The sequence below is a fragment of the Gouania willdenowi genome, chromosome 22, assembly GCF_900634775.1.
Source record: "Gouania willdenowi chromosome 22, fGouWil2.1, whole genome shotgun sequence".
In the NCBI taxonomy this organism is placed as follows: Eukaryota; Metazoa; Chordata; class Actinopteri; order Blenniiformes; family Gobiesocidae; genus Gouania; species Gouania willdenowi.
Window position 1 is genome coordinate 19,894,441 of NC_041065.1, and position 12,825 is coordinate 19,907,265.

The following is a 12,825-nucleotide window of genomic DNA, read 5'->3' on the forward strand; positions in this document are numbered from 1 at the left end:
TTAATATGCTAGCACAGAGGGAGATACTAAAACCCGGAAACATCCGGAAACATTTCGAAGACATACCAGAGACAGAGTAAATTCTGCCCCGTACTGCATACACAGGCTGTAATATCACCAAATGTACCATTGTACCAAATATTTCTTCCTTGTTATTGTTTTAAAGAGTTTTATTGGGCTTTATTTTCCTATTGCTCAGAAAACACATGGAAACTAGTTGCATTTTTATTATATACTGTATTTTTTTAATCATTATTATTTAAAAGGTTACCTCATTCAGATGTAGCCTATGTATATGTTCATAACAGAAACTATGCACAATAATAAAATAATACATATAAACTTGTAAATATGCAGTAGGAACTACTCACTGGTAAATAAAGCCTTATTAAACTCCGGAAAATAATAACCAGGAATAAATATTTTCCCCCTGGTAAAGATAGTAGCTTTAACAACTAGTACAATCATAAACTTGGTGATAGTACAGCCTGTGCATGCAGTACAGTATACGTTTCCGGATATTTCCAGGTTTTGGTATCACCCGACAAAGATGGGGGTTTTTCATCACAAAAACTGTTAAATATAACAGGTGACTATCCACTTTATTTAAGTTTTATTTTAGAGTTTGTTAAGGAAATAACCTAGTGTGTATATATAGGTCAGTGTATTTACCTTTCCATGTTGTCTTTGAATGCAGCATCAGTGTAAAATATGTTCTTAGCCATTTAGGTTATGTTCATTATTGTGACTTTTTTTTTTTCCAATCATAGATGACCACATATAATGAGTACAATTATCTATGTTAATGCTGATTAGCCCATTATATAAGGCTAATGGTATATAATTGAATGTGAGCTAGACAAGCACATCTGCAACAAGACAAAATGATCTAAAGGGATACATTTCATGGACAAATCATACCAGTAAAACTATAGATAAGCAATACTTTGAATTTAACTGAATCTAAAACCAATTAATTAATAGACTTAAACTAAATGAAAGTCTTATCAGAAAAATATATGGAAATATGCTTTAAAATTTTTAAGTTTTTCCAAATAGTATTAGCGCGGCTAGATCTTCAATTTATGACTGTTATGATAATTCAATAGTTGCCAATTCTATTCAAGCTATGGAAGAAAACGATCAACAAACTATTATGTTGTAGAAAAAGAGAAACAGTGAATTAAGTTGGACTTTAAATGTGGTTTATTTATCATTTCTATCAATTGGCATACAATACAGTGCAAACCATTCTTTGGCAAAGGTACAATACAACTGTCATGATAGGGAATATGGCGCATCCACCACTGGTTAGGGGACTGTGTAGGCACAAAATACTCAAGTCCTGCAAAGCAGTTTGTTAGATGGACATCTGGAGTTTATTTGAAAAGTTCAACGATTCTTAATAAAAACTAGAAAAAAAAAAATAAAAAATATATATATATATATATATATATTTTTTTTTTCAGCTTTGAGCATTTGTTGTTTTTCAGTTTCGAACTGAAGAACTGTCTTAGATTAAAGGTGAGTCACTATCATGTGGGGGGTAAAAAAAAATTCTAATTTGACAAAAAAAACTAAAATCAACAAATGCAAGGGGCGCTGACTAACAAAGACCAGAGCTGCAAGCTGTCATGTTTTTTTTTTAGTATCTTGATGTCATGTACTTGAAAGTTGTTCAAAGCTCATTGAGAAACATTCCCACACAGTATCTCAAAAATGTAAACATGTTTATGAAAAAACATCACGTTCCAATGCATATTGTGATACTTTAGGACCATTTATTGACAGTCTAGTAGTTAAAGAAGGGGTCAGTCTGTAAATAAGCATGTTTTCGAGTTGATACATAAAAACAACAGAACACACAAACTGTTAGGACAAATGCATGTATAAACCTCTTCAATATGTTTTCACATGTAAAATGGCGGTTGGTTCACCACCCACCACCTTCGTCCCACAGTGTGGAACCCTGTGGGAGTCATTCCAGAGAATATTACTCCTGTTCATGGACAGAAGATGTCGCATAAGGTGAACAATGGAGTGTTGCAGCTGTTGCAACAACACAAAGTGAAAAGCATTTAAAAAAAAAACCCCAGCAGTGTGATGATGGAGTCAGTGCATGTATGAGTACGGGTGTTGAAATCGGACGAGGAGGAGGAATTTCTCTGACCGAGATATTCAAATCATAAGCACCCTTCCTCCACCAACGCCTGCCATTCATATGGCTCCCATTAGCCGCGGAATGAGGGTCAGAGGGGCTGCGCTCCACACGTGCAAAAAAAAAATAAAAAAATGACGCCATTGAAGATGACGCAGACATGGAGAGGAAAAAGAAATGGATGAATTCTTCATTGTGGAGGAAAAAAGGCTCAACCAAGAAGGGTGGGGACTGTTTCAGCCAATATCAGCAGTGAGGACGGGAATTTTAGTCAGGGAGTGGGGTGTGTGTGTGTGTGTGTGTCAAGTGAAAAAAACAATGATAAATCATCCTTAAATTCCACCAAACAACAACAAATCAACCACACAGATTCACTGTCTGTCTTTACTTAGCCCTTAAGGTTTAGATTGTGTGTTTGAAACAGCTGATTGTAGAGAGTTTACTTTCCATGTGCGAGCGCAAACAACCAGTTCCATTTTTAGCACCTGTTACACTGCCTCTTATTGCCTTTATGGGGTGATCTAACGTGTTTGTGACCCAATGCGATAAAGCGATTGGGAAAAAAAATAAAAATGGACTATCACCTTAAATGAACTATTTCTGTGGTCAGAAGACATGAAGAGGAGAAAGAAGTTACTGTTAATGATTTACTCTCCTGCTGCTGTGATAATGCTGAAGCAGCGTGTGTGTAACGCCTACTTGCACATATGCATGAAAGCCCAAAAAACCGCCTGTTTTTAGGAACAGTCTGAAAGTGAATTTTCAGAGGGCTAAAACTCAAGTAAACAGGCGAGTTTTGAAGAAAAAAAAAAACTCAAATACTATGTAGTTTTTAGAAGAACAGGAGATGGGTGAAAAATGACATGATACTGGACCTTTAAAGATGGTGGAGAATGTTGTGGTAATATTTGATCAAGCCTTCTAAACTAAGTTGACTCTGTATATTTTTTACCTTAGTTTCTTCGAACTCAGCAGAAATAATTGAGTTCTGTACTTTGTTTAGTGAAAGTTGGTAGCTCGATATCTTTAATCAAACAGAGCCAGGAAACTTTACCTTCTTTCTTCTACTACCAAATAATGAATCTATCAAAAAAAAAATTTCTCTCCATTTATTTACACATTTTTTTGTGCGAATAATAGATCTCAACTGAAATAGTTTGATCCAGCAAACATTTGTTGCTTTTATAGTCATGTTAGTGGGTTCTTTTGATCCAAAAGTTGTAGCTAGACAACCGCTCACCTCTTCTTCACAGAGGATACTGCACGTACAGAATCGAAAATCAAACTACTTTGAATGATTTACTGTTACAAAAAAAAAAAAAAAAAAAAAAGGCCAAAAATTAGTTCCTGGATGAAATAGATGTTTGATTATTCAACGATTAAAAAACAAAAACCTACCCATGGTTGCTTGAACTCGTGAGGGTATTTCACAGTTAAAGCAGTGACACGGACCGGCTTACCTCAAACTCTCACACTGCGCATGCGCGAACACCGTAGGAGCGCTGTAAAATTGACGGACTGTACTTCCCACGTCTGTCCAGCCACATCCTGGTCCATCACATTGCCGCCTTTTCTTTTTTTAAAGCTCTTTTTAGCTGAGATTTGCGAGTATCTCTCCACTTCCGGGTTCTTCTTCTTCGTCTGTTTTAATGGCGATGCTTCAGAGTTCTTCTTCTTCTTCATCTAATTTGTACGTTGCATTTCCGGAAACAAGACCCCGACGTGTCGCGTATGAACGTACAGTGTGAGCAGTCAGATCGTGTCAGACTGTCGGACATGGGTCGCACAGTTTGAGCTGGAGCTGAGTATAATAATTAAAAAAAAAAAGTCAATTTAAGTGCCAAAAAAAAATAAAAATAAATCCCTTTCTTATGCAATGTAGTGATGATTATTTTCTCTCTCAGCTTTTTTGTGTCTTTTGTGTTAAAATGTGTCCAGACTGAGCCTGATTTATTCAACCTTGCATTCACCTGTATAATCAATGACTATATAAGATATGGTGCACAATAATTCAATGGAAAAAAAAAAAAAAAAATACAAAAAAATGTTGACGTTAGTATTTTGTCAATCCATACGTCAACATGACATTTAAATAATGTGCACATAGGCATGTTTTGTTTACATTGTATATAATCTCTGTTGCAGATTTGGAGTTGTCAAAGTTAATACTGATGTTTATAGATATGAGGCAGGAAGGGTGGACACTGATGTGTACAACATTCATACATATTGGAACAGGTAAACACTCCAATGATGTTGTTTAAGAAGTCGCCCAAAGTGTTTGGCTTTGAAGGAGTGAGAATAACACTGGGGTAATAATATTCACAGGGTTTTTGTTTTTACTGCTTTCTGAAAGCAACAAGAATGTTGGATCTGGAGATGATGAATGAAACAAAGAAGAAGAAGAAGAAGCAGTATTCAGTAGACATTAGTTTTGCATCACAAACACTTTTGTGGGGCTTCACATTATCTTCATATGTAAGATTCTTTTATACAAAAAAAGGGAAAAAGTACACAAAATGATTTAAAAAAATAAAAAAAAGAGCGCAGTGGATTAAAAAAAAAATGAAGTAACTATTCATACAAAGTTTCAGTTACACTCTCAACTGTGACATAATAATAATAAAAATAATAATAATAAAAAAAACATACTGAGTGTATATAGGTTGCTTTGCATACACAAAAACAATACTTTGAAGGTTTAGTGATTATTCTGAACAGAGGGAGAATAGCACCAGTTGTCGGCATCTCTAACCTGAGAAAGTTTGGTGAGACATTTAGATGGCTGTCACCGTTCAGATCTACTTTCCTCTACTGCCCGACCGCGACCACGTGCCCCTGCGTTCTGCTGAGGAGAGCAGGAGAGGAGGTTTGTCCGTCCTGTTTAAAGTCCACATATTCATTCATTGACTCATTCAGGAGTAAATCCATTAAGTGAGTGGTGGCCTCTTGCCAGAGGGTTTCAAACTGTGCCTCTGGTGAGCCCTTCAGGCCGCAGGAAGCTGAAGAACGTTCCCCTGATCAAAGGAGGACAAAATGAATCCAAACACGACCCGAGGCCACCGGGAGGCGGGTCAGCGGCGGTGGGCGGGTGAGCACACACTGGGTGACTTTCAGCTCCTGTCTTGATCTGTTTGTTGAGTGCGTGGCTTTCAGACGCCAGAGCAGTTTTTTTTTGTTTTTTGATTTGTCTGGAGGGTCCTGAGGGTTATTCGTGTCGAGTTCCTGCTCCTTCTTTCCGCCTCGCGTTGATGTCGGGTCGCTCCAGGCACAGCGGGCAGCAGCGCCCCTTGACTTTTATAGGCCGTTCACACTCGGCTGCTGGACACGACTCCACGAAGCAGGTCACCTGGGCGTCCTGTGGAGAGAGCGTACATGTGTGTGTGTGTGTGAGGAACGCAACATAACGCGCATTCACAATCCACTTAGCGTGTTTGCCTCTGATGAAAATGATGCAGCTGTAGGGGGGTTAGAGCCCCATATGTAACAACAACAACCTGAATTGTTATTTAAAAAAATGGAATCAAACCAAAAAAATTACAACTGGTCAATGATGTAACAAGATACTGAGGCGTAAACGCAAAAACCTTTTGCCTTTTTTATAAACATTAATTTTTTTACAAGCGTTTATGCAGGGTTGGGGTTAATTACATTTTTCAATTACAATTACATCTTCATTATCCATGTTAAATTATGATCACGATGACCGTGATCACGATTTTTTTCCAATTAAAACTACAATTATTATTTTTCACCTGAGTCAATTACAACTACGGTCTCAATTACACAAGTCCAATTACAAATAATTACAATTACTGAGCCTGAAATAAATAGGCCCATAAAAAGTATTCTTCATCTTGTGTTAGCATCTCTTATGATAACAGGTCAGTCTTAAATCAGCTATAAAATACACTAAAAAATATGATTTATCATCTAATTTGTTTCTCATCAATTAATTATCTTCTTAATCAATGAAAATATTGGTTTTAATATTTTTGGTGTGAGCGTCTGAGCCTTTTTTCTGTCAGTATACCAATAGATTTATATTTTTTTAATGGTAAAATGATCCTAAAGAGAACTGACTAAAAGTAAACTTAATATGAAACACATTTTAATAATTGTTAACTACGTATGCCCATGTGTAAGCCATAGAACTGTAACATGGTTCCCTAGTTTTGCATTTAATTACATTGTAAAAGAAAGTTTTCATAAAATGACCCCCCCCCCAAAAAAAATAAAAAAGAATAATTGACCCCAACCCTGCCTATATGTATGTATATACAGTTTATACTATATAAATATATATGAAAGTAAGAAAAAAAGGTAACCAAAAATGTCATATATATACACACACATATTTATGCATATGAATGTGTGTATGATACTACTCTCTAAATTGAAGCCATTGACTCACTCTATGATGTAATAAAATTATTACGCTATTAGTGGAAAAATGGTTTTCCTGCCCCGTAATGTAATAATGACAGTAACAAGTTTTGACATTTTAGGCTCAGTATCTTGTTACATTATTGACCTATTTGGGTTTTATTACATTTCAGGCTCAGCGCTTTTGTTACAATATTGGCCAGTTATTACATTTTGGGTTTTATTACATTTATTTTTTAATACAATCCGGGTCTTGTTACATTTCTGGTCGTTGTTACATACTGGGCTCTAGCAGGGCCCTCATGATGCAAATACATTAATGCAGCATATGCAATGAAAATTATTATACTGTTTTTACACATAAATTTAGCACACATTTCTTTTTTTCTCGCACTCAACTGTTCCATGACGAACACTTAAATAGGGCAGTTATCTCTCCAGATCTGAAAATGTGATGATTTGTTCTAATGTGGTGGTTGCAGAGAATCTGAACGCCTGATAACCTGACTAGATAAGATCTGCTCTGACACTCGTGTGATAACCACACACTTCCTTTTAAAAAGCAGATTTCATCCTGAGAAGCTACGGCTCATCTTCTCTTTACATTTACTCAAGTCTTACAGCAGTAAACTCAGTACGCAAATTGCGTTCTGTACATGCTCACGTGTGCATGAATGACAAATAAAAATCCTTAAAACAGCCTCAAAACATTATAGATCCTACACCATGCTTCACCACAGATGGCCTGTAGTCTTTAAAGCAAAGATGGGTAACTTTTATCACAGTGGGGGCCACAAAAATATGGTTGTGTGATTTGATTATGGGTGACATTATCATAATTCATGTCATCATTTAGAGTAACTAGTACAGTGCCCGTCAGAAGTATGTATCCGTATAGTGGGAGGAGCTTAAGTAGAGTTGTCAATTATGGCCAAATGAGTATGTGTTTGAAGGTTGGATGTAAAAAAGGTGTACATACTCTGTAGTGTTATAATAGGGTATATTTGTGAGTGCAAAGTAAAATAACGTGTGCGATTTCCCTGGTTTAAATCTATGGGACATGCACGTGATAAACATTTGTTTTTTTACTCATTTTTATATTTTTTACGTTTGGTGTATTTTTCCGTAATGGATGTTTTTTAGAGTCATTATGTGTATTCTTGTAACTTTCTGTTGTGTTTTTGTGCATTTTTTGTATAATTATTGTTTTTTGTTGCCATTGTAGTGTGATTCTGGAGTCATTTTGTGTATTTGTGTATCTTTTTTGGTGTAGCGTTGTGCATTTATGTTGTCATTTAGTGCATAAATATTTAGTTTTGTGTATTTTGAGTTGTTTGGTTGTATTTTTCTGTAATATATGTTTCTCAATACCGCGCCACCACCGAGACGGAGTCATAATCTGAATATTAAAATGAACGTTTTGAAAGTTTTGCAACACCAAATTACTCCAATGTTTTTAATATTGACCTTCTTTTTTTAATCCCAAACAAACTGCGACACAGTGACGTCATATGACCCGGAAGTAGTGCGCTCAATACCGCGCTCACTACCGTGAGGGAGCAGTAATCTTAAAATTAAAATTAACTTTTTGCAACACCAAATTACTCCAAAATAACAGATGCACACACTTGTGGTATTTGGAAGCCCATGACAAAGTTTCAGGTCGAACTCATACCGTGTCGGGGAGATATTCGCTCCACACATACGCACGCACGCAGACCTTTTTCTGCTTTATAGATAGATGACCAATCTGAGCAGGTTTTTTGAGTGATTTTGTGTGTTTTTTTTTTTTTTTTTTTTTTAGTGATTTTACATAATTCTTTTGCATGTTTTTGAAATAATTGTGTATTTGATTTGGGGGCTGCACAAAATTAGATGGCAACATTTCCCATGTCTGTTTTAAAGGTAATAGTTTTTATTTTGTTTGGGGGAAAAAAATAGTTACACTTTCTTTTTTGGAAAAGATAAAATATATATAGATATGGTATATACTGTAGATATAGATATAAATATATAATAATAAAATAACATGTAAAAAAGTAGTCAAACTGCCTAAATTAAGATAAATTAAACAAACAACAGTTAAACAATTAAAATTATATATTTTTTTGCAAGTTGGAAAACAAGCAGGAAGAACTTATTTACAATCCCAACAACAAGAAGATGTTTAAAAGAATGTGTCTGTTAAGAATTATGGGTTTGCATCGTAATCATTGTGTAGGAAAAATGGCAACAAATGCTGTATTTGTCAAATCAGAGCCAGAGGCCTTTGGCAGGAGAAACGCACGGCTTCAGCCAGCAGCTGGCAGAGAAGAAGAGCTCAGAGATAAAGAATGGAGGCGGAGAAGTGCTGCGAGGTGATGAGTGCCAGGATGTGCGACAAGGCCAAGAGTTAAAACGCTTCCCAGACAGTCTAAGAGAGAATCTTTTTAATGTTTAAACTGGGCCTTCTGCTCACTCATGAGCTGATTCTCTTTAGTTGGAGCGTCGCGATAAATGCAGATGAATGAGAACAGAGATGAAGCTCGGTGTGATTTACTTGTGTGTACTAAGAAGGGCTGAAAAACTTTACTGCATATCAAAGTGAAACTTACTCTGCATTCACATATGGTGCAGGGGTCTTTATTCCATCGCTCTCCATTGGTTCGCTCACGGCTTTCATTATCAGTGCAGTCAGTCTTGCTCAGACGGGTTTCAAGTCTTTTAATCTACAACAAAAAGCAACAAAAAAAAGTATTTATTTACACATTTTTTGCACATCATATGTAGATTTTACAAATCCTTTTGAGTAAGCGATCATGAGTGCAAGACTTTATCAACTTTGCTTGTTTCATGTGAGTTTCAACATTTAAAGGTGCAGCCCGTAACTCTTGTAAAAGTGACAGATGTTACTCACAGCCCCCGCCCCCTTCTGCCGTGGCCAAAACACAGCAATGCTCATAGCAAGGTAGTGCCTGGAGCACCGTCTTTTTTACAGTGTATGGTCTGGAGGAGTAAAAGATGGAATTGGTGACTTTTATGCTAGAAGGGTAATTACTGCTGCTTGATTTACATTATGTTTGATTTGTAATTGTTACACAACTCTGTAGTGCATGTGTTGTTTGTTCGTGTGCGCGCTGCTCTCACTGCGTGTGGGCTGCTGTGAGTGACACTGTGCTGTTGCTGCTGCTGATAGATTGGCGCGTGCACATTGAGAGAAAGAAGTGCTGCAGTAATATGCTTTTAACAAAACATGTTATGTTACTGTGATGTTGCTGTCGGGCTAATGTTAGCTTGTTAGCTCCTCTGAGGGAGGGACTTTGGAGGCAGGGCAAGAGAGCAGTGGGGAGGGAGGGATCTGAAAGTTACGGACTGCACCTTTAAGGAGTCCAGGCTTTAACACAGCTGCTGTGTAACAAAGAAACTCTTCTTCTTCAGACACAATATAATCTTCTATTAGAATATTGTTGTACAATAGTCTTGTGTAAAATATTCAACACTTCCGCACCCATTCCATCGTCCTACCCTGACTCCCTCTTCCCTTTCCTCTCACCAAGGTGTTAACACTGCCCTCCCTTTAATAATGTTTTACTTAACCTTCCTTAGGGAGGGCTGGTGATCGTCACAATTATGCAATAACATAAATTAATTTATTTAATTGTAATAATAAAACATGCATTGCTGATGTATAAATATTGCACTACATATAGTGTTGACCTTTGAGAGCATGTGCAGACAAGGCAAAAAAAAACACTAAAACAAAAAAATAAATCTTACTTACATACTTAAAATTGCCTAATGCACGTTTTGTTCCTTTTTTCCATTATTTTCAGTATTAAGTTTTTCTTAAAGCCCAATTAGGATCCATTAGTATCAGATTCAGTATCAGGATACTAAGATTGTGTGTGTTTATACAATATAACACCTGCTTTCGTAAACTTGTGATCGTCTTCTGCATGTCTGAGATGAAATCCTGGAAGTCACCGATGGAGGCCTCAGAACTCTTTTTGGACTTCACAGTGGCGTTTGAAGGACTTCCGAGCGACTCATCATTGGAGCTGCAAACATAAAGACAATTTAAATAACAGATGTCCAAAGACCTTGGAGCAAGAACACAAGCTTGGGTCGTTCTTCTGAAGCATCTGATTTTGGTACCTCGCCTCCTGGATGCTGTTGTCAGGTTTATCGTCTTTGTAGCTGTGCTCAGCTGAGCGCCGTCCTCTGAAGTGATACGAAAGTGCGTTGAACTGACCCTTGGTTCTGCAATCTGGTGAGTCAAAATACATATTCATGTTTTATTTTTATCCAATTATTATTTATATAATCCCACTGAGACACACCCAAAGCAGACAGTTTCAGCTTCTGTTGGAGGTGGATCATTTAAAGGGACTTGATCTAAAAAGTGACTTTACCAAAAATGTGTTTTAGTTTAGAACAGAAAAATACATGGATCAATAGCTATTAAAAAACTGTTTTAAACACAATCAGCCTTTTTTGTAAACCAGGCACTTGGGCAACGGTTGAGCAGGATAGACGTGGCCCCAAAACAAATACAATTTAAAAAAGCTCAACTGACACAAAAACAAGAGAAGAAAATTACGAGAAAAACATGGAAAAAACACAAATGACAACAAAAATAAATGAAGAAACAAAAAAACACGTAGGGCCTGAACGACTAAGCTGGATAAGTTAATCGGAGTTATCTCTCTGTTAGCAGGCTTTACTTAACCAAACAATCGTAGCCACAGAGCAGAGGGGTATTCCATAAAGCAGGTTATGTTCAAACTCTGACTATGTTTGGGCTCAAATGAGGAAAACTCCTAGTATCCCATTCCTAAACGCGAGGTATGTTCTTCTCTGGTAACATTATCCGTGAACTAAACCTGCTCGCTGGCAGGCTTTTATCAAGAAACCCTGGGTTTGTATCTGGCTCCGCCCATCTGAACATCATTTCTCAAGGAACACTTTTTTTTACTTTAACTTGACACTCTTCTATGACACACATTAGTAACATCACACACCACAGACGTGCTCATATCATTACTAATGTTGTGTTGCTTTACGTTTTCTTTATAACATTGTGGATGCAGAGTATTAAGTAAAAGACACAGAGGTTGATCTGCATTAAAAATGCCTACTGACGTCTGTAGTAAAGTTCCCTGAATACAAACCTGTGGAGAATGTAAAGGGGAGATGACAATTAAAATGAGTTCAGGCTTGATTATTGTTTCATACTGTAATACAGTTTGATCAATAGATCACGCAACTTTGAAGTTATGATAGAATTATGACACCTCTCACGGCCCGCTTCAGTCGAGATGACTCTGGCGACAATATTACATTAAAAATCAATATAAATAATGCGATATCAAGCAGCAGTCACTGTCTTTATAGCCAGTGTAACGGGATGGCTCTCTATGTAGCCATCCTATGCTGCTGCCGCGTCTCCTCAAACACATTTTATTCATAATGTTCCACACTAGTAACGTCACTAAAGCGATAAAGTGATGAAGCGACCAAAAAGCGTGACTAATCACGGGTGATTTAAGCCACTCTAGTCACCGAAGTGGAGTTCTGTGTGAACGCACCTTTAGAACAGGCTCATATTCCCCAAAAACCGGCTTATTTCACCCATTAGGGTGAATAAATCACTCTCTTCCGGGTGGTAAACGTGGTAATTCGTGTAACGTTCGATCTATTGATGATGGCTTTTTATCACGTGCCTTTATGGAATTCAGCCCAGGCCCATAAAATTACAAAAATACACACAAAATAAACACAAAACGTGAACAAAATACAAAAAACATAAAAAAAACACAAAATGACATCAAAACCACAAAAAAACGGTTCTTAAAATACACAAAACAACAAAAAAAAACACACAAAAGGACAACAAAAACATGTAAAAACAACAATAAAAACATACAACTACAATAATATACAACAACAAAACAAACCCAGAAAAATACTCAAAATGACAAAACACAAAATATCACAAAAAATTACTCCAGACACAAAATAACTCCAAATAATCATAAAATACTAACACACGACAAAACCTTTTGTTCTTTCCTGTATTAAAGCTTAGATTGATCATTAATATAAACGCTGACATCCATGTTAATAATGTGGCCCTCAGATCAGACAATATTATTTTTGTGTTCACCCATGATAAAACTCTGATGTAGACTAATGAACTAAAAATAACTATACATGTTGTATATAAAAAGAGGCTAAATGAAATAAATACACAAAAATATGGAAAAAAACAGTGGTGTTATTTAGGTAACCTAAGCTTTCTT

General features: G+C 36.5%; 1 protein-coding gene across 1 annotated transcript in view; it reads right to left on the reverse strand.

The window, feature by feature from the left end:
- Positions 1 to 4,270: 4,270 nt before the first annotated feature.
- Positions 4,271 to 12,825, reverse strand: part of pxdn (peroxidasin) — a 77,570-nt gene continuing 69,015 nt past the window's right edge. The window contains exons 20-23 of the mRNA XM_028437502.1: positions 10,679 to 10,790; positions 10,449 to 10,581; positions 9,139 to 9,252; positions 4,271 to 5,516 (exon numbers count right to left, since the gene is read on the reverse strand). Coding sequence (XP_028293303.1) covers positions 5,367 to 5,516; positions 9,139 to 9,252; positions 10,449 to 10,581; positions 10,679 to 10,790 — 509 coding nt within the window. The 3' untranslated portion in view covers positions 4,271 to 5,366. The remainder of the gene's footprint in view (positions 5,517 to 9,138; positions 9,253 to 10,448; positions 10,582 to 10,678; positions 10,791 to 12,825) is intronic.